The sequence below is a fragment of the Drosophila biarmipes genome, chromosome 3R, assembly GCF_025231255.1.
Source record: "Drosophila biarmipes strain raj3 chromosome 3R, RU_DBia_V1.1, whole genome shotgun sequence".
NCBI classification, from domain to species: domain Eukaryota; kingdom Metazoa; phylum Arthropoda; class Insecta; order Diptera; family Drosophilidae; genus Drosophila; species Drosophila biarmipes.
The window spans coordinates 32,406,260-32,425,976 of NC_066616.1; the positions used below are offsets into that span (position 1 = coordinate 32,406,260).

The 19,717-nt window shown below is 42.0% G+C and overlaps 4 protein-coding genes across 7 annotated transcripts; 3 read left to right on the forward strand and 1 right to left on the reverse strand.

The window, feature by feature from the left end:
• The first annotated feature begins 466 nt into the window (after positions 1 to 466).
• On the forward strand, positions 467 to 1,199 carry LOC108024999 (uncharacterized). The gene is made up of 4 exons (XM_017095255.2): positions 467 to 539; positions 604 to 759; positions 816 to 983; positions 1,044 to 1,199. The coding sequence occupies exons 1-4, from the start codon at positions 480 to 482 to the stop codon at positions 1,197 to 1,199; spliced, it is 540 nt and encodes a 179-aa protein (XP_016950744.1). The 5' UTR covers positions 467 to 479.
• Positions 1,200 to 5,427: 4,228 nt separating this feature from the next.
• Positions 5,428 to 14,224, forward strand: LOC108025267 (serine/threonine-protein phosphatase 2B catalytic subunit 1). 4 transcript variants are annotated; one of them, XM_050889277.1, is made up of 13 exons: positions 5,429 to 5,764; positions 5,976 to 6,518; positions 7,816 to 8,147; positions 8,203 to 8,314; positions 8,717 to 8,862; positions 8,931 to 9,148; positions 9,266 to 9,359; positions 9,617 to 9,742; positions 9,956 to 10,037; positions 10,277 to 10,351; positions 10,629 to 10,713; positions 10,782 to 10,879; positions 13,481 to 14,224. In XM_050889277.1, exons 2-13 carry the CDS (start codon positions 6,350 to 6,352, stop codon positions 13,810 to 13,812), a joined length of 1,869 nt encoding a protein of 622 aa, XP_050745234.1. In that variant the 5' UTR covers positions 5,429 to 5,764; positions 5,976 to 6,349; the 3' UTR covers positions 13,813 to 14,224. The 4 variants fall into 4 exon arrangements, 3 of the variants coding, with proteins under 3 accessions (XP_050745234.1, XP_016951117.3, XP_016951118.3); XM_017095628.3 differs by having other exon boundaries at positions 5,429 to 6,518; XM_017095629.3 differs by lacking the exon at positions 10,277 to 10,351 and having other exon boundaries at positions 5,429 to 6,518.
• On the reverse strand, positions 11,787 to 13,473 carry LOC108025270 (uncharacterized). Its single transcript, XM_017095632.3, has 4 exons — positions 13,042 to 13,473; positions 12,830 to 12,985; positions 12,605 to 12,772; positions 11,787 to 12,549 (listed from the first exon to the last, which is right to left on the reverse strand). The coding sequence occupies exons 1-4, from the start codon at positions 13,099 to 13,101 to the stop codon at positions 12,394 to 12,396; spliced, it is 540 nt and encodes a 179-aa protein (XP_016951121.1). The 5' UTR covers positions 13,102 to 13,473; the 3' UTR covers positions 11,787 to 12,393.
• A 1,807-nt stretch (positions 14,225 to 16,031) lies between the features above and the next one.
• LOC108025268 (alkaline phosphatase 4) lies at positions 16,032 to 19,695 on the forward strand. The gene is made up of 4 exons (XM_017095630.3): positions 16,032 to 16,398; positions 17,823 to 18,064; positions 18,133 to 19,096; positions 19,156 to 19,695. Exons 1-4 carry the CDS (start codon positions 16,242 to 16,244, stop codon positions 19,563 to 19,565), a joined length of 1,773 nt encoding a protein of 590 aa, XP_016951119.1. The 5' UTR covers positions 16,032 to 16,241; the 3' UTR covers positions 19,566 to 19,695.
• The last annotated feature ends 22 nt before the right edge of the window (positions 19,696 to 19,717 follow it).

Below are 19,717 nucleotides of genomic sequence, written 5' to 3' on the forward strand. Positions count from 1 at the left end.
AAAGTTTCCGATCGCCGCAGTTAACCACCAATTTACCGCAGTTCTTCCTTTTCCAGAAGGCGATTACCTTATAAGGTTGTTTTGGCTGAATGGTAAAAATCGTACTGCCTTGGCGGAGGTTTATGATACTCTTTAATAATTATATATTATTAGTAATACAAATAAAAAATAAAATATTTTAAAAAATACAACATGATTTGCGCTTTAAACATCCATTCTTTTTTTTAATATTGTATAAATTATTTGTAAACGTTTATATCAACTAGTTGTTACACATATTATATCAATTACTGCACCTCTGTTCGCTGATAATGTTTTTGTAGACATTAATTGTACACAGTATTGAGCAAATTTATATTCGACACTCTAAGCTTATTTTAATTGTTTTTCTCGATGCTAATTATTTTTTTCAGTAATTTTGGTTGGAAATGCTAGGTATCAAAACCGAAATTAGTGTTCAGTTTTCCGTCAAGTGCAAGATGAGCACAAAAAAGATTTTCGTTGTTTTTATTATTTTTTTATCTTATACTTTGGATGAAGTATGTACTATATACCATATAAATACATATTTCAAGGCATTTTCTTATTTTATTCCAATGCCAGATTTACTCCGAATTTAAGTTTACAAACTTTAACTGTACGTCTTTCGATAAAAAAGTTGGAGAGTTTGAGTACTGCTATCTAAAGTCGATAAACCGCAGCTACAAATATATTTCCGGAAAATATAAGTTATACCAAATCCCCTTTGAAAACCTAAAGGTAATCAAAGCCAAAGGATAGTGATAGCATAATATTAATATTTTAAATAATGATAGGTGCATTTTACAATGTGGAAGCGTCTGAACGGCTACAAGCCTTTCCTCTACAATATAACGACGGATGCCTGCAAGTTTCTTAAAAATCCCAAGTCAAGCCCAGTTATGAAGTACGTTTTTGAATCCTTCATCGATTACACCAATATAAACCATTCATGTCCCTATACAGTGAGTAGAATGATGTATCCTTTGCTCAAGTTATACAAGTTGGTTTTCATTTTTAATCAGAACGATTTAATACTGGAAAAACTTCCTATTGAATTTATGAATCACCGGGTCACTCAAATTCTTCCCATTCCCGAGGGAGACTACTTACTTGACTTTCGTTGGCTTTATTCCAAATCTTTTATTGCCGCTATAAAAGTATATTGTACCATATCATAATAATGCATAACTAGCACAGAAATAAAATCTATAAAATATTCAACAAGGCAAATGTAATAGTTAGTGATTGAAAAATAATTACCCCCACAGTATTAACCTATTTTAAATTGTTTTTTGTTCAATTACGATGACTGGTCTGGCTGTCAGTCATTCCATTGACGAAAAATCCATTAGTGGCTTGAAGTTAATCAGTGTTACAAGATGTTTTTAGAACGATGTTGGCTAGTTTTGATTATTTTAGGTTTACAATCAGGCTTGGAAGTAGGTCTACTTTAACCTTTCCTCCTTAAATGTTCACTAAAATGTATAATGTTTTTTTTAAGATTGATTCCCGAGTTGAATTTACAAACATTGTTTGCACATCGTTTGACAAAACTTTTTGTGAATTTGATTACTGCCTTTTGAAGTCTGTGAATCGCAGCTATAAGTATACTTCAATGAAATTAAAGCTTTATCAACTACCAGTTACCAAAGCTATAGTAAGTAAATAAAGAAGACTACCAATTCAATTTGATTCTTCGTAAAATATAACAGATCAACTACTCAATTTGGAAACGCTACAGTGGATATAAACCCTTTATGTACAATATAACGATGGACGTCTGTAAGTTCTTGAGAAACCCCAGTGCCAATCCTGTGGGAAAATTCATTTTTGAGTCGTATTCAATTTACTCCAATATAAACCACACGTGTCCATTTAACGTAAGTTAAAAATATTTTTAAATTATAAACCTGTTTAATTTAATTACTAAACTGTTTAAAGCACGATTTCATCATGGACAAGCTTCCCACCGATTTTATCAATCAAAGATTGACACAGGTTCTTCCGTTTCCCGAGGGCGATTATCGCATTGATTTTAACTGGCTGCACGCTGATCGTATATTACTAACAACCAAAACTTATTTGACTCTTTCATAAGCTATAAATTAGCTCTTAGGTTTTTGTTTAACTTTAAACTAATATTGATTTTCCTGGGACTATTTGTCAATATACTTCAGGAGGTATTCATTTCAATTCACTGGCTCTATTACAATCCCTAGTTAATCCCCGTAGACTAACTCTTGGTTACTTTTCAATTAACTTGATTTTTATAGACTCGCATTAGTCCCCAACAAAGTTAAACACAAATTGGCCCCGAACAAAGAGGCCAAGCCGAGGATGGGGAAAATTGTATAAATGAAAACTAAATATTTATTTTGGGCCCTTGTTATTGCTGCCAGCTGACAGCAAGAAAACAAAGAAAACTGAGAAAAGGTTTTATCTATGGGCGTTGAGCGCCCAAATAAGTAAGTCAATAAATCAATTCAATAAAAATTTGTGCTGCCTTTTTATATTTGAAGTTTTTGGCTCTGTTCTTTTTTGGGGGCTCTTCTGTTTTTGGCAAATCCCAAGCAAACAAATGTGAGCAGAAAAAACTTTCGGCTTGGCAAATGTTTGGCAGTCAGCAGAGAAAACAGTGATGGGGAGGAAAGGGCTGAGTTTTCCAGCGCCAAAAGGTTAAGAGGGTATGAAGGCCTCGGCCAGAAAGATACATAAACAATGATAACTGAAAAGTTTATCAATTTGTAAAATGGCAGCCGCAGACATGAAGAGTTTTTCCGAGGGCAGAGTGTGAGAATGTTTCTGCTGAGCTGTTCGGTTTGCAAAGCTTTTCGGCGCGGTTTCTGGATTGGCTAAGCTTTTTCATGGACCAGCTTTCCCATTTATTTGCTTACAAATCAATGCAAATAATTAACTGAAATCAAGTTATGCTCCAGAGGAAGTGACTGCCCACATATTTCCTTTCCGTGGCCACTGAATTACCCGCAAATCGGCCATCATTCACCCATAAACCCATGCCCCTGGTCACATTATTCAAATGATTGTTTACACAGCACCAGAAACTACACAACAACAATAAGGATCGCCAGAAAAAGTGTTCAAACAATGAATGAAATGTTTGCGTTACGCGTCAATATTATCTTTTTATTTCAGCGGCGTTTTGTTTATGTGCAGAAAAGAGAGGAAGCGAGCCGTTTGGGCTTCTGCGAGCCAGCATAAAAAACATTGTTTTAAAAATACTTGGCCAGTGCGCGGCTATTTTGGCACTTTGCTGTGCTTTTTGCTATTTGCTATCTGCTGCTGCTAAAAAAGAAAAATGTATCTCAGGCCGAAGACTTTGTGACATGCCGACATGACGAAACGGGTGTTCAAAGTGTCAGCCGCTGAGATGCCTGTGAAATGCGAACAACTTGACTCAACCTGACTGGCAAATTATTCAGCAAATCTTTAGGAATTGCTCTGCCTTTGCCGTGACGATTTGCCAGTCTTTAATTTAGATAATTTAGAGGCGAATCAATTGCGAGTGTCGTCCACTTAATCTCGTCCAGATGACCGCAGTTGCCTCGTCTCTTAATTGCGCTTAAAATGCGCTGCCAACGATATTTTCGGCATGTTTTAATAGCCGCATTTCGGAATATGTGTTTGGATGGGAAAGTGCGACAAATTATTGAATTATGGGATACCCGGTAATTAGGTTTTTCTTATTTCTCTAATTTATATCAAATTTAATGGATAAAAACTTCTAAAAGTGTAGAAAAGTATGCAGTGAAATGGGACATTTAGCCTAGAACAATATTGTTGCATACTTTTAGAAACCCGAACCTCAGACCCTCGTGATTTCGGTTTAAATAAATGCAAATTTGGTCCACCGGCTTAAATTTATTATCCATAAAGTGTACAAAAATATGATACATCACATGTTTAAGCATTTCGTATGTGTTTATTCTACATCCACACCTCCGAAAGTTTAATACACCTTCTGGGAATACCTAGTATAATCATTGGATACCCCAGGAAGGACAGGGGGCTGGACTGGGTCGAGCTGTCAGCGCGTTTGCCAAAATTTCGCGACGAGAATGCAATGCTCTCATCGCTCTGCCCCAGTCGCCCACCGCGCCCCTTTTCGCAGCCACTTACAGCCCCTTAAGGCCCCCGAAACCCCCACAATCCCCATCCCAGTCCCACCCACCGGTTAGCACCGGAAAGTATTTCTTTCTAGTCTGCGGCGGTCGTGTGACTCGCTTTTGTCTCTCAGCGGTTCTCGGGTTCGCGGGGGCGTCGAAGTACAATCGTCTCTGCTCTTTGCCAAATCGAGCATCCAAGTGCCATCGATGCGCAGTTCGGCCGGCTGCTAGTGCATTGGCATTGCAATGGATTCCAATTCCGAGTGCCCGAACAACATCCTTCCCAGCATATATTATGGAACTATCTATCGGCCATATAGCGTGTCGCAGCCACACCATACATATCACTTGACCATCGCGACAAACAACATTGACGGGCAAGCGCACACACGGCGGTATAGTATTGTTTGCGAGTGGGTTTTTTATGTGGCCATCCACACAGATTGCTGTTAAAATATCGCCACGCTCCGCATAAAAGTTGCATGAAATTGGTTCCACCAGCGAAAGACCTGAACGGTTGGGGAACTTTAAATGCTCTGCCATTGAATGGAACAAGAATGATATGGTATGGTATTATATCAAACAATATGATATGATATCATAAGATATTATGTGATATGATATGGTATCATATGGTATTATATGATATGATATATTGTATAATATGAAATTATACGATATATGATATCATAAGATATTATGTGATATGATATGATATGATATATGTTATAATATGAAATGATACGATACGATATGATATGATATGATAAGATATTTTGTGATATGATATGATATGATATATGGTATAATATGAAATGATACGATATGATATGATATGATACGATACGATATAATATGATATAATAAGATGTGATTCGATATGATACGGTATAATGTTACGATATGATTCGCTGTGATATGCTCCAATATGATACTTTAATCCTCCCCCGAAATTTCATTTTAATTCAATCCGAACCCGAATAGACCCGACTGGTCGTAGAACGCGTATATTTTTGCACGAGGCGCGCACAAAGTCAAGACTATAATTATAGCGACACCCACCTATTGGCGCCCAATCTCTGGCAGACGCACACAGACGCACCGCGCACGCACACCCAGTCAATATCACGGTCAAGTTGAAAATCATTGAGAGCGGATGTGGATATAGATGGGAGGTCGGCGGATCGGGGACTGGGGGCCGGGGGCCGGGCGGACACATCGCAGATGTGTAAATGTCTGTGAAGGTCGTCGAATCGACGATCGCAGAAGGGCAGCGCCAGATCCCGAAGTGCGTGTGTCACATTAACCCAATAAAGCGATAAATGGACGGAACCCTTCGAGAGCGGGTGTATTTATGTGTTTATTTTCATCGGAGAGTGGGAGTCAAGGGCGTGAGATGCGCCGATCTCGGCCGATCTTCTTCGGGCTTTCAAATTGGGTCTTCTGAATGCCAAACGATGCCAGCGAATTTCGCTCAGTTTCGAGGAAAATCGCGTCGCGCCAACTTGGGAAATGCGTTGCGTCGTGTCCCGCGAAAATAATCGAGACTAAGGCCCCGAATCCCCGAAGGATTAGCCAGAAAACAATAATCATCGTAGATAGCGCAAAGAGCCAGCAAAGTGTGACCAAAGTGATATATGTGTGCCTGTCCACCCGTCTATTTGTGGACCCATTGCTATTTTTGCCCCGCTGCTGGGGGTAATTAGCACAAAGTGTCGAGCAATTTTCCGTCTCAATTGAAGTGCTGATTGCCCTTTGCCAAAAAGCACCCGCTAAACAATGTGCTGCGATGACTTAATGAAAAGTTAATACGTCTCTGAATAATTGCAGCAAATTGAAATATTAATTGTTCAACATTTGTTTCGTGTGCGCTGCGGCCCAGTCGTCTCTGTCTCGCTGTATTGGCATTGCCTGGCTAAAAATACAAGAAAGTCCACAGCTACGCCAGATATAACAACAAGTTTTATTTATTGCCCAAATATATTTGTGTGTTCTTGTGTCCCGCCGTCCATAAAGACGCTAGGCAAAGGCGTATAATTTTCTAAATTCTTGTGCTAGTAACACTTTTAGCACCAGCAAAAAGTCGAGCCATTAAAAAATATATATCGTGCTTGGGCATCGCAAAAAATCAACACAGCAGCGGACATAAAAAATTAATAGAAAAAAGGAAACAAAACCAAAGGCCGAATAAATAACCCAACGATATGTCGGCCTCCACGCGAAGTTCGGTGACGAGAAAGTCGTCGCTGTCCAAGAGTTCTAGCACAGACAAATCCTCGAAGTCCTCGCCGAATTCCTCGAAAGCCCCCGCAGCTCCCAGTGGAAACAAACAGAAGATGCAGTACACGAAAACCAGGGAGCGCATGGTCGACGGTAAAGATCCCTCCCATAAGTACGACAACTACGGGCCCCAATCAAGCATCAACCCAAACAGGAGTCCCTCCTGCGATTGTATCTTTAATGACAGGCGACCATGCTTCAACGGCGTTCTGATGCACTGACCGCCGACATTAACGTCAAAATTGAGGGATTCACAAATTGCTTTCTTTGAACTTTTCAGTGAGCGGGGAACAGATTTCGAAAAAGTGTGTTTTTAAATCAGGAAGTCATGCCCGTGGTTTTCAAAACAATAGAATGCCTGCGGTTTCCCAAAGAATAATATTCCGAGCGTTGAGTTTTTTGTTTTAAAATCGCTCAAATATAGCGAGAAAATATTAATTTTTTGTTTTTAAAAGTCATCAGTGCAGTGTTTAATGTTAATTTTCTATCAACGTTGTCTAAACATCCTATGCACACATAAGTGTATTTATTTATTTGCTTAAATTTAATTTCGTTGACATCGCTGCTGATATAATTAGCAAAAGGGAGATTTTTATAACTCATAAATTCTTTACTTCCGCCGTAAAATTAAAATGTAGTTTTAATTAATCATTCAGTTGACAGCGCTGGCGAAACCCTTAGAGAAAAGGCGGTGCCTGCTTTGTTCTTGGCTTTATTGGGCCAATATAAATAAATTTAATTATCTTTGAGCACCCAGGGCAAACAACAACTGCAGCACATTGGCATTTTATTGGCCATTGCGTCAAAATTTCAGACGTTTATCCAAATTATGACAATTAAAAATGGCGTTCGCCCTGGCTCCTGCCCGTGTGTGTGATCACGTTTGTTTGTTTTTGTGTGTGCCAATCAATTTTCGACTTTTATATTCACTCAGTCAAATTTTGTAATTAGCGTACGAACCTCATGTGGCTGCATCTGGCGGAATTTTGGTTTTCTTTATTGGCGGGCCAAGAAAAGCGGCCAAACCGAATATTGGCGCTAAGTTGCAGCACCTCGTTAACCCACATCGCCGTCGGGCAGCGATGCTTATTATAATTCTATCAGTGCAGGCCTACACACAACAAATATTAGGGAACTTATTTCATATTTAGTTGATATTCTGACTGGACTGCCTTATAAGGTATTCTAAAGCTCGTCATTCGTATACCAAGAAAACCGTGAAACCATTTAAAATAGTATCTAGAAGTATGCAACAGTATATTTTAAGCCCGGAAAGTAGATGGAATAAAGCTAAAATCAATTTAGGTTGCTTTAAAAGTTATTTTATAGATGTTCAGATATTTATATCCTAATGTTTAATTCAAATATCAATTTTAATTGAACGCCTTAGACGTACCACTGCCCCCCACCCACAAACTGACCATGTCAGAGGTATACGATGATCCCAAGACTGGAAAGCCCAACTTCGACGCCCTGCGCCAGCACTTCCTGTTGGAGGGGCGGATCGAGGAGGCGGTGGCCCTGAGGATCATCACCGAAGGAGCCGCCCTGTTGCGCGAGGAGAAGAACATGATCGACGTGGAGGCACCCATCACCGTGTGCGGGGATATCCACGGACAGTTCTTCGACCTGGTAAAGCTCTTCGAGGTGGGTGGTCCACCGGCCACGACGAGGTACCTCTTTCTGGGCGATTACGTGGACAGGGGATACTTCAGTATAGAGGTGGGTAATGCATTTTTTCGTTCGTATAATAACAAAATACACTCTTTTCTTTCAGTGCGTTCTGTATCTGTGGTCCCTGAAAATAACCTACCCCACCACGCTTTCCCTGCTGCGAGGAAATCACGAGTGCAGGCACCTCACAGAGTACTTCACCTTTAAGCAGGAATGTAAGTTGAACGTAAATACGTATATGTAATTTTAAAGAAAACCCCCTACTTACATCGTAAATCTTTCCACCTCATTTTTATTAATATATTTTCAATAAAATTATACTATTAAAGGGGGTTTTCCATCATTTAAAAATGTAAGAGAACATGGTAAACTTTATTAAGCTTAATTAACAGTTTCCCTCCCTAAAAGGCATTTACTTAATTGACTAGGAAAACCAATATTAGATTCTAAACGTTTTTAAAAAAAAGTTTTTATATATTCTAACAAGGTCTGTAAAAATCATAAATTATCTAGCTTCCATTACGATTGTTGTCATAGGCTTTAATGCGTTTCTAAATGCGACTGCAGCCGATAAATTCCCCTTCCTTCAGCTACCCATTAATATTACTCTGTTGAAGGCATCATCAAGTATTCGGAGAGTATTTACGACGCCTGCATGGAGGCGTTCGACTGCCTGCCCCTCGCCGCCCTCCTGAACCAGCAGTTCCTCTGTATTCACGGTGGTCTGTCGCCCGAGATTTTCACACTCGATGACATCAAGACGGTAATAAAGCAGCGCTGAAATGTTTACAACGCGCAATCCAAATAACGCCTCTGCCTGGGTATTCCTAGCTAAACCGCTTCAGGGAACCACCGGCCTACGGACCCATGTGCGACCTGCTCTGGTCCGATCCCCTGGAGGACTTCGGCAACGAGAAGACCAGTGAGTTCTTCTCGCACAACTCGGTCCGCGGGTGCTCCTACTTCTTCAGCTACTCGGCCTGCTGTGAGTTCCTGCAGAAGAACAACCTCCTGTCGATAGTCAGGGCCCACGAGGCCCAGGACGCGGGGTAAGAGCATCACTTCAAAAAATATATCAGGGTTCAGATGTACATCATAACATATTGTATTGCAATGATAGGACTAATAACTATTCTACTACTTTCTATAACGAATGTGCCTCACAGCTACCGCATGTACCGGAAGAACCAGGTTACGGGCTTCCCCTCGCTGATCACCATCTTCTCCGCCCCCAACTATCTGGATGTTTACAACAACAAGGTATGATATCTCTCCCTGTCCCGCTCCTCAGCTGTGTCCCCGTCTCCTTCTGGGTTGTTTATTTATTTTGCTGTTGTTGTTCTTTCACTGGCTATTTTTAAATAACGAAATCTTTTTTGGCTGCATTGCGAGCTGGTGCGAATCCAAATCGCGCTGCGTTCGTAATACCCTTCTTCCCTCTCTTTCACCGGCACTCGCCCCGTCCCTTTCTCCGCTCGCGCTGATCTTGTCAACCCCACGAAAACATTTGACAAAAGGCAGCTGTGCTCAAGTACGAGAACAACGTGATGAACATCCGCCAGTTCAACTGCTCGCCACATCCCTACTGGCTGCCCAACTTCATGGACGTCTTCACGTGGTCGCTGCCCTTCGTGGGCGAGAAGGTAGGTGCTCTGTCGGGGGATCAGATCAGGTTGTATCTCAGATATATATAAAGATAAAATTAAGGAAATTGCTATAATCGCTCGAAATGCGAATCTTATATATAGGTGACTAAAAGTAGGCAACACTATTTGTAAGGGCATACTTTTAAGCACCTTATAATATATTTAAAACTCTAAGAATTATTTTACTCCTTTTAAAATTGACTGCACAAGGTCACCGAGATGCTGGTCAACATCCTGAACATTTGCTCGGACGACGAACTGGTGGCCGGGCCCGATGACGAGCTGGAGGAAGGTAAGTTTGGGGACTCGCAGAGCGGCCTTCGTACCGGACTGTGTGTAAATGTCGTAGTGCTTGGTTGTTGTGGGCCAATGCGGATACACGTGTACTACAAACTAATCTTCTATTAAAAATATTTTCCGAAACAAATACCGAAATACAACAACTGCAATCTACTACCACCACCCATAATATATTTATAATATGTGTACCAACAACACCAACCAACTTTTCCACCCAAAACACACAAAAAGAGCTCCGCAAGAAAATTGTGCTCGTGCCGGCGAACGCGAGCAATAACAATAACAATAATACGCCCAGTAAGCCAGGTAAGCCAGGTGTTAAGCGCAGGCCCAAGCTCAGGCCAACAAGTACGGCCAATGTCAATGACAATGCCAAAACCGATGCCAATGCAAATGCCGCAGCCGCTGCCAAAAATGCCTGAGCCGCCGAAAAGTAAACAAATTCCTGAGCCAAAGATAGAGAGGCTTAGTGATAGCTTTGCACCCCGCTTTGATCGGCTTTTCCGCCAGTTTTCCAGCTGATTTCCATTACATTTACCCGTGACCCAGCGAGATTCCGTCTAATCGAGCCCTCAATTCGCAGCTTCCATGTCGGCGCTGCGCAAAGAGATAATTCGGAATAAGATACGGGCCATTGGCAAGATGTCGCGCGTCTTCTCCATTCTCAGGTGCATAATGTCCCCGACCATCCACAGAGTCTATTTGAATAATCCAATATTAAATTGTCCCCGCACAGGGAGGAGTCGGAGAGCGTGCTCCAGCTGAAGGGTCTGACGCCCACGGGCGCCTTGCCAGTGGGCGCCTTGTCCGGCGGAAGGGATTCCCTGAAGGAGGGTAAGTCACCGAGCCCTATTGATTTTTAGGAACTCTTCTCTATAAATGCTAAAAATAAGACCTGTAAACGATTTTAATCACAGATGTTACATTTAAGAGGCACCAGGTGCCAAGGAAGGTGCTAGAGAGTTGAAATCACTTTTACTGGCTCCAAAAAGTATGCTTCAATTTTTAAAAGATTTTTTAGTAAAATCTTTTGTATAAACCATACCAACCCCAAATCTCATACAAAGATAATCAGAACAGAGTTCCATACATTCTGACAAGCGCTCGGTCGATATCCTGAATAATCCATCGGGTTATCACAAGATATTCGCCTTCTGGGAATGGTAAAACTTTTGTAAATTGATTATTTACAAAGTTGGTGGACAATTTTTCCAGGATGACATCATGCTGTTTCAAAAATACATATTAATCACGGTAAAAAAGGCATTTTCACAAACTAACGTTGTAAGGACACGTGTGATTTAAGTTTGAGTGATGCCTCAGAAAATTATAAAAGTAATTTGCGATTGGATGAGCTAGGGGATTTTTTAAGAACCTGCAGGAATCTACTGTGTAGTTATACATAAAGGGCTTGTACCCATTAAAGCGTTTAAATAGTGCCAAATTAATCTGAAATTAAATTCTGGAATTAGTAATAGGTTTATACTGTATGCATTCACTTTTAATTACTTTTACTTTGGTAACAGGCTTTTTGAATAAATTGGCTTTCACCGACATATATTTGAAGCTCCGATTCACAGACTTCAAGTAGCAATATTCAAAATCAACGAATTCTTTATCCAAAGACGTACAGTTGATGTTTGTGAACTCCACTTTGGAGGAACTCTTTAAAAAAATATTATAAGTGTTGATTTAAAAAATTGGATTGCAACAACCTTTAGAAACATAGAAACAACTACCACAAAGTAGACAGCCCGATAATTTAACTTAGTACACATCTTGTACAGCTCACGAAACAACTAGGACTGGAGTATTTTTAAAAATACCATTTAACCTTTGAAAAAATGTTTTATTGGCAAAATATAAACAGACATGGCTAATGATCTACTTATTATCCCCTGTTTAAACACGCAAATTATATTCAATTGGTGCCGCACATTTACTTTCACCTTGAGTACTTCCCAAAGTAAATTAAAACTTTTCGATTTCGAATGTATTTAAACCATTTTTCTGGTCATACATGGGCAAATAACGAGGTAAAGCCATCAGGATAAAGTGCCATACAAGTCAGTAGCCCACCGGGTTTTTATAAGATAGTCGCCCTCCGGAAAATATAAACAAACCATGATATATGTTTATACTCATCAACTAACCTTTGTCATCATACATTTATAACTGAGATTGAGTGAAAATATAAGTAAGTTTACCCCGAGGACGAGAAAAACCATAAGTTAAATAAAAGTCGTGGACATTTTCATACAGAAGATAAATGATTTATTACCAACAAGATCCCAATATGATTATGTTGTTTAGAAAAAGAAGAAAAACCGGAATAGTTTTCTAATCGATCAGGAAAGAGTCCCATAGACCTTAACCACCGCTCGGTCGATGTCGTAGGCCATCCAATACGTTTCTAAAAAATAGGCGCCTTCTGGGAAAGGTAAAACAGTTGTAGCTTGTTGATTCACAAAGCCCACTGACAGTTTGTCCAGAATCAGATCATGCTATAATTATGAAATTCAAATTAAGCAGAGCCAGATTAATTTAAAACACACTCACATCATAGGGGCATGTGTGATTCATGTTGGAGTGAGGTTTTATGAAATCCCAGAAGTACGAGGCCAGGGCGTTTGACTTTGTGTTTTTCAAGAACCTGCAGGCATCCACAGTGGCATTAAACATGAATGGTTTATAGCCATTATATCTTTTAAAAAGGGTTCCGCGGACCTAAGTTTGAGGATTATAAAAAATGTCCTTCCAATGTTATGATCGTGAGCTACTAACCTTGACTTTTGTGACTGGTGTTTTAAACAGATTTACTTTTAACGATAGGTATTTGTAGCTCCTGTTGATGGACTTCAAGTAGCAATACTCGAAGTCGTCAAACTTTTTGTCCAAAGAAGTGCACTCGATGTTGGTAAACTCAAATCTCGAAGATATCTAAATTATGTTTTATTGTAATTATTTCTTTTTAGTACTTTTAGAACATCCTTAACCTTTACAACTGAGTACAGAAGAACGAAAATCCAAATTAGCACTATATGATTAGCGCACATCTTTTAATACTGACTGAACTACGCGGATAGAGACAGCTTTTAGTAGGCTTGCTAAAGGCCATTATAACTCGATTTGTAAGGATCAGGGACCGTGACGGTCAGAACGTGACTAGTATATGCGTTATAATTTATTTATAATTTAGAACATGATTTCATGGCGGAATTAAAATCTGTTTTTGTTTCTTATCTATCTGATGATGTGGGAAATTATTTTAGGCAATGCAAATTAATTAATGTTTACCCAGTTACCTATTGAAATAAGTTTCCATCTTTATATCTTAAGATACAATTTGTCGTCGCGGATAAAGTTGGGTCCTACTTTCTGCCAGACCCCTCCATTGATTATTATTAATTGGTGTCCTAAATATCCTTCCCTCAGCTCTGCAAGGACTGACCGCATCCTCGCACATCCACTCCTTTGCGGAGGCCAAGGGCCTGGATGCGGTCAACGAACGGATGCCGCCGCGCCGCCCTCTTCTGATGAGTGCCAGCAGCAGCAGCATCACCACGCTCACCAGGAGCAGCAACAGCACTGGCAACGGCAACGGCAACAGCAACAGCAACACCAGCAGCACGACGACAAAGGACACCAGCAACACCAGTAGTAATGACACCACTACCGTGACCAAAACGAGCAGGACGACCGTCAGGTCGGCCACCACCAGCAATGTGCGGGCGGGATTGGGACTCAGCTCCAAGAAGTTCTCATAGGGGTCTCGCGGTGGCCCCTGCCCAATACTATTTTTTACATTTTGTTTCGACCTTATGTTGCCCACTTAGCTGTACTCCTTGTTGAGGTGGGGTCAGAGCAAATAGATTCACACAAGCTGGTATAAAAGCAGTACTGAAAGGTTGACTATAACTATAAGAGTGTCACACACCATTTGTGCTAATTTATTTGACTGTCTGTCCTTAGCTTTAGTTACAATTTTATACAAAACTATACAAAAACTTTCTCTAATGCTAGTCAAAACCAAAAGAAATGTGACCTGCGATTGTGCAGCTTTCGATTGTAGGTGCACACTTTATAGAATCTCTCCGCGCAACCCCTGGCAATTTTAGCAAAAATTTATACGGAACATGAAAACAGTTCAATAAAAAGTGGCTGAATATGGCTTAGAAATTGCTTGTTTGGGTACTTTTAATTTACAGCATTAAAATAGTAACCTAAAATAAGTAGCATGTACCCAGGTAAGTACTCAGGTACGAACCAAACAAGTTCCCAACTCTGGTGTCTCGCTAGTCAAGCGTAAAAAATCAGCACGAGTCAATGTAATAACAATCAACGTAATGCAGGCGACGGGGAAAATACAGGTCCGAAAAGAACGTCACTTGCAGTGGAAGATCCCCCACACTTTGTTTGGCCATAAAGATACTTTCAGATAGTCGCGAGAGCAGATAAAGATTTACGGCACTCCGGGCTGCGAGGTGTCGACAATCTATCATCAGCGGACCAAATGATTCTTCATAAATCTAGGTAGCCAACGACGGCATCAACAGGCAAGATAATATTGTCTTTGATCTTGAAACTCGCATAGGAGCAGCACGTGATCTCTACGTAGATCAGCACCGCAAATATTTATGATCTCGTCAGATTTCAAAAGGCTAAACACATGCGTCATGTAAAGGTTCTGTCACAACAACACCATGCCGTTGGATAACAGGTTTTCTAAGAAATTAAGAGATATTGCTTTTCAGACCACCGAATAGACAAAGATATTTTTGGATGGGAAGTAAAACATATTTTTTAGAGTGCCAATGGGTCACTAGACCTTACCGTGATTGTCATTCGCCTACATGGGACGGAGCTAGAACATAAGCCCACGACAATAGACCGCATATTAAGACGCCTTCCTTTATATTCCCGGTAATACTCGTATAATGGAGGCCTAGCTCTATAAAAAGACCTGAATGGGTGGCATTGAGGGTCGCCGAGAGCAGAGTCCCTCGGAACGATAAACTCCTTCCGATGTTTGCCGAGTGGCAGCCAAAAGTCAGACAGGTGCAAATAGCACGCATACGCAATGTGTGCCGCCGAAGGCACCCCTTGATGGTTTTTATCAACTCCGAGGAGGCAAACAACGGCAGCGCCATTCCATCTGCAGACATCGCTGGAGATACGCGGAGAGGCAGAGATAGTGCCGACCAGCAGCCGCTTCACGTGCCGGTTCCGCCGTAAATCAGCCCATCGACACGGGATCCGGCGGAGAATTGCGGGCAAGACGCCCGGCAAACAAGTGATCGCTTAACAGGTGTTTATGGTGCGGGGCCCTTGGTTCGTAAAGGCTGTGCACGTTTTTATGGATTAATCTCGGCGGAGCCGTAATTTTAATTGAGACAAACGTTTTGCAATTGCAGGCAGCCAACTTAATGGCTTCGGGATGGGTTTTCAGACTATGAGGTATCCTGTAATGGGACGTCTAATAGTTTATGATATCAAAGTTGTAAGGAAATATTTCTTCAATCATAAACAGAAAACTATGTTAGAAATGCTGTTGCTTAAAAGTTAAGCTATTAAATTAAGGAAATTTGATCGCTTTTTAACAATTTACGAAAGATAAGAAATATATCTTTTATAATAATATCCCACTCTTTTGCAAGTAGTAAATAAATATTATTTTTCAATAAAAGAATATTATTTTTAGAAATATTTATATCAATAAATGTTGTAACACTGAGTTCATGTATCTTCTATGCTAAGCGTGTAACTTAGATTGTTTTAGCCACAATACGTGTCTGAAGCCCCCTGCGGCTGCGAATTATTCTGAAAGCGCTGGATACGGTCCGAAAGTACTGGGTACGATCCCCCACCGCCGAGTCGATCATTCCCCGTGTGTGTGAGTGCTGGGACTTCGGGTCTGGCCGCTCGGCTGGGTGGATGGTTAGTTGGGCCGGCCCCGTATATAACGCGCTGGGGGCTGGAGCGGTGTTAGTCGCTAATTGGGATCCACTCGGGACAGAACCTCAGACAGCCCCGCGACGAGGCAACCGTTCCGCGCACTTCCTAATCCACCTCGATGGCCTGCTGAAGGAATCTGCGCCTCGAGCTGAGCTGTGATACAAACCCATTCAAACAGAAATCGCCTCCGATCCGAAAATAGTCGCCCTCAATTGCTCGCGCTTAGTGCGTCTTTAGAGAAATGCATTCCCTGGTTTTGCTTGGACTTTTGTGCGGAGGCCTGGTGGCTCTCAGCTGGGCAGCCGTCACGACCCAGCCGCCCCCACTGATTCGGACTCTCAGCGCTGGCGGGGACATAGGACCCCAGTTTGAGGTGGAAAAAGCCAAGGAACCCGAAGGTAAGACCCGCTCCCAGTTACAACGTATCTTTGGCTGTGATTCCCTGGCCAAACGTGCAAAAACCAAGCTAAAGCTCAGAACGTGAAACTATTTAAATTACTTGAACTTGAATGGTTCCCCAGCCCATTATGCAACGAGAACTTAAACTTGGGCTCTGCTTTATCGAGGTTGCAAAATCTTAGGCACTTAACAGGTCTCTTCCACTTGCTTTTAGAATAGAGAGAGGTCATTGCAACAACCACAGAAATAGTAATTTTAGCTTCACTCAAAAGTCTAAGTGTACAATCTAGTGGAACAAAAAAGCATCACAAATGGAGCTCTATTATGAAATACACACCGAAATGTAACTGCTCGAATTGACGACTGAAAAAGCTGCTGTTAAAACAACTCAGAGGTGGAAAAGGCCACTAATTGTTTAATTTAACTGTGATTGGATTTAACAATTAGAGTTAGCAAAGGCATACTTAACCCCTCGAAAAATCAACCCAAAATGTATTTATCAGCGGGCAAAAAATGATTAATCACAGACTATTAGTTTCATTGACAAGCCGAAATTAGCAGTCGGCAAGTGAAGCTTAACTGTAACCTGTCTCAGTGTCGAGGTCGCTGGGCAGTGGGTGGTGGGTGGTGGGCAGAGTGGGTGCCCCATACTTAAGCTACCCCAACTGAATATTAATTGCACGTCGCCAAATGATCATCACCGCAAATCGGTGAATGTACGTTTCAAATCGTGAATCGGAAGTGCAAGTGCTACAAAAAGTCAAAAACAGTTTGCATTCTTCCAATTTATATTTAACGGTTATAAAGATACATTTATTTAGAAGCTGGATATGATGCGGGATCATATTACGCTCACCTTAAATTCTTTACACATTTACTTAGGTCAGATAACTAGCACAATAAAAGTAATCTTCGAAGATCACCACAAAGGCTTTACTACTAAATTAATCTGGGGAAGATTTTGCTAGTACTAAAATAATTAAATGAGCATGCCGTATAAATTATATTAGCTTATAAAATGGAGATTAGAGCCCGCGAAACTAGAATTCAAGTGCATACATTAGCTAAGGCAAACAAAACTAATTTAAAGCCCGTATAAATCAGCCGAGAGTAAAATGCTGGCTTACTTTTTACAAAGAAAAATTATTTATACCGAGCTAAGTAAGAGTGCATAAATCAGGAAAAACAGATTTTTGCTTGATGGGGAATCACCTGCCACCGAAATGTGGCGACGTTGGTAGGGAAATAAATCAGCGTTCAGCGTTACTAGTCGGCAGTTAAAAGGTAGAACTAGAACATGTTCAAGTGCCAACTGGATCTCACTGGTGATGGGCAATTAATACGTGACATGGCTGCCGACTTGCCCACGATTTCCCATCCGATTTAGATTTAATTAGATTTCGTTTTCCCGATCCGATTTCAGACGCGGAATTCTGGTACAAAGTGGCTCTGGGCCAGCTGGAGAAGACCATCAAGCAGGCGCAGCGGGTGAAGGAGGACTCCTACCGGAAGAAGGCCCGAAACATCATCATCTTCATTGGGGATGGCATGGGAATATCCACAATTAGTGCCGGCCGCATCTACAAGGGACAGTATCTGAAGCACGGCCACGGCGAGGAGGAAACTCTGGTCTTCGACGACTTCCCAAACACTGGAATGGCCAAGGTAGATACAGCTTAATATGAGGATTCCTGGAGATCTTTCAATAATTTCAACGTAAACTCCCATTTCAGACCTACAACGTGGACAAACAGGTTCCGGACTCAGCGGGCACGGCCACGGCAATCTTTTCCGGCGCGAAGACCCACTACGGAGCCATCGGAACAGATGCCACTCGCTCGAAGAAGAACGCCCAGCAAGGCAGGATCCAGAACGTAATGGAGTGGGCCCAGAAGGCGGGCAAGCGCACGGGAATCGTCACCACCACCAGGATCACCCACGCCACGCCTGCGGCCACCTACGCCCATATTTACGACAGGGATTGGGAGTGCGACACGGAAGTTCCCGAGGAGTCGAAGGGCATTCATGTGGATATCGCCCGCCAGTTGGTGGAGAATGCTCCGGGAAATCGTTTCAATGTCATCCTGGGAGGAGGAATGTCCCCTATGGGCATCCTGAACGCCTCGGAGGTGAAGACCACGATTTTCGAAGGACCTACGGAAAACATTTGCACGCGTGCCGACAATAGGAATCTACCTGCCGAGTGGCTAGCCCATCATGCCAATGATACAGTGCCCCCAGCTTTGGTCCACAACCGCCAGGACCTGCTCAAAGTGGATGTTAAGAAGGTGGAACATTTGATGGGTCTGTTCCGGAACAATCACATTACTTACTCCGTGGCTAGAGAGGCGGGCGAACCTTCGCTGCAGGAAATGACCGAGACCGCCCTGGGAATCTTGGAAAGGGGCGATGAGTCCAACGGATACGTGCTCCTCGTGGAAGGAGGCCGCATTGATCAGGGTCACCACATGAACTACGCCCGCGCGGCTCTCCACGAACTGTATGAATTCGATTTGGCCATCCAAGCAGCTGTGAATAACACGGATCCCGATGAAACTCTGATCCTGGTGACGGCTGACCACTCCCACGCGGTTACCTTCAATGGCTATGCCCTCCGAGGAGCCGACATCCTGGGGGCAGCCAACTCGCACGAGAAAAACGACCCCATGGTCTTTGAGACCATCTCGTATGCCAATGGTAAGTATAAACATCGTCTTAGTTCAAGCAGAAATGCTAAAATAAGTTCATCTCTTTAGGTCCTGGCTACTGGGATCACTTGGCCAATGATTCGAGACCTCAAAACAGCTCCAATATGTGGATGCCCTTGAAGCAGTTCACGGAGGAGGAGCGGTCCTCCCCCACTTATCGCCATTTGGCCACTGTTCCCAGAAAGGATGAGACCCACGGCGGTGAGGATGTGGCTGTCTTTGCCTACGGACCCGGTTCCAGTTTGATTCGCGGGGTCTTCGAGCAGAACTATTTGGCCTATGTGATGAGCTATGCGGGCTGCCTTGGTCCCGCCAAGGATTTCGATGATTCCTGCAAGGATCACAAGGATGATGAAAAACCCAAGCTTAGCAAAAGTAGTGCCACCGTATTGGGAGTATCCTCGATTACCATTGTGGCTACGGTCACAGCGGCCTTTCTACGCGGTCACATGCTGTAATTAAAGTTGTTTTGATTATATTAATTGTAATTAAAGATTATAGTCTTACGGATTGTTGAGTTGAATGAGAGAAAGAGCGAGAGGAAGGAGTGATCGTTGATTTTTACCAAATAGATACACTTAAAAAGTATGCAAAGCGTTTTATTTTAATC

Bases quoted from the DNA above. Each gene is read 5' to 3' on its own strand.
- LOC108025270 (XM_017095632.3), bottom strand. From the start codon at position 13,101: ATGTGCGCTAATCATATAGTGCTAATTTGGATTTTCGTTCTTCTGTAC. The intron at 12,773-12,829 runs GTTAGTAGCTCA...CCTCAAACTTAG, and splicing joins CACCAGTCACAAAAGTCAAG to GTCCGCGGAACCCTTTTTAA. The intron at 12,550-12,604 runs GTGAGTGTGTTT...TCATAATTATAG, and splicing joins ATCACACATGCCCCTATGAT to CATGATCTGATTCTGGACAA.
- LOC108025268 (XM_017095630.3), top strand. From the start codon at position 16,242: ATGCATTCCCTGGTTTTGCTTGGACTTTTGTGCGGAGGCCTGGTGGCT. The intron at 18,065-18,132 runs GTAGATACAGCT...CTCCCATTTCAG, and splicing joins CAAACACTGGAATGGCCAAG to ACCTACAACGTGGACAAACA. The intron at 19,097-19,155 runs GTAAGTATAAAC...TCATCTCTTTAG, and splicing joins GACCATCTCGTATGCCAATG to GTCCTGGCTACTGGGATCAC.
- LOC108025267 (XM_017095628.3), top strand. From the start codon at position 6,350: ATGTCGGCCTCCACGCGAAGTTCGGTGACGAGAAAGTCGTCGCTGTCC. The intron at 8,315-8,716 runs GTAAGTTGAACG...ACTCTGTTGAAG, and splicing joins CTTCACCTTTAAGCAGGAAT to GCATCATCAAGTATTCGGAG. The intron at 8,863-8,930 runs GTAATAAAGCAG...GGGTATTCCTAG, and splicing joins CACTCGATGACATCAAGACG to CTAAACCGCTTCAGGGAACC.
- LOC108024999 (XM_017095255.2), top strand. From the start codon at position 480: ATGAGCACAAAAAAGATTTTCGTTGTTTTTATTATTTTTTTATCTTAT. The intron at 540-603 runs GTATGTACTATA...TTCCAATGCCAG, and splicing joins TATCTTATACTTTGGATGAA to ATTTACTCCGAATTTAAGTT. The intron at 760-815 runs GTAATCAAAGCC...AAATAATGATAG, and splicing joins TCCCCTTTGAAAACCTAAAG to GTGCATTTTACAATGTGGAA.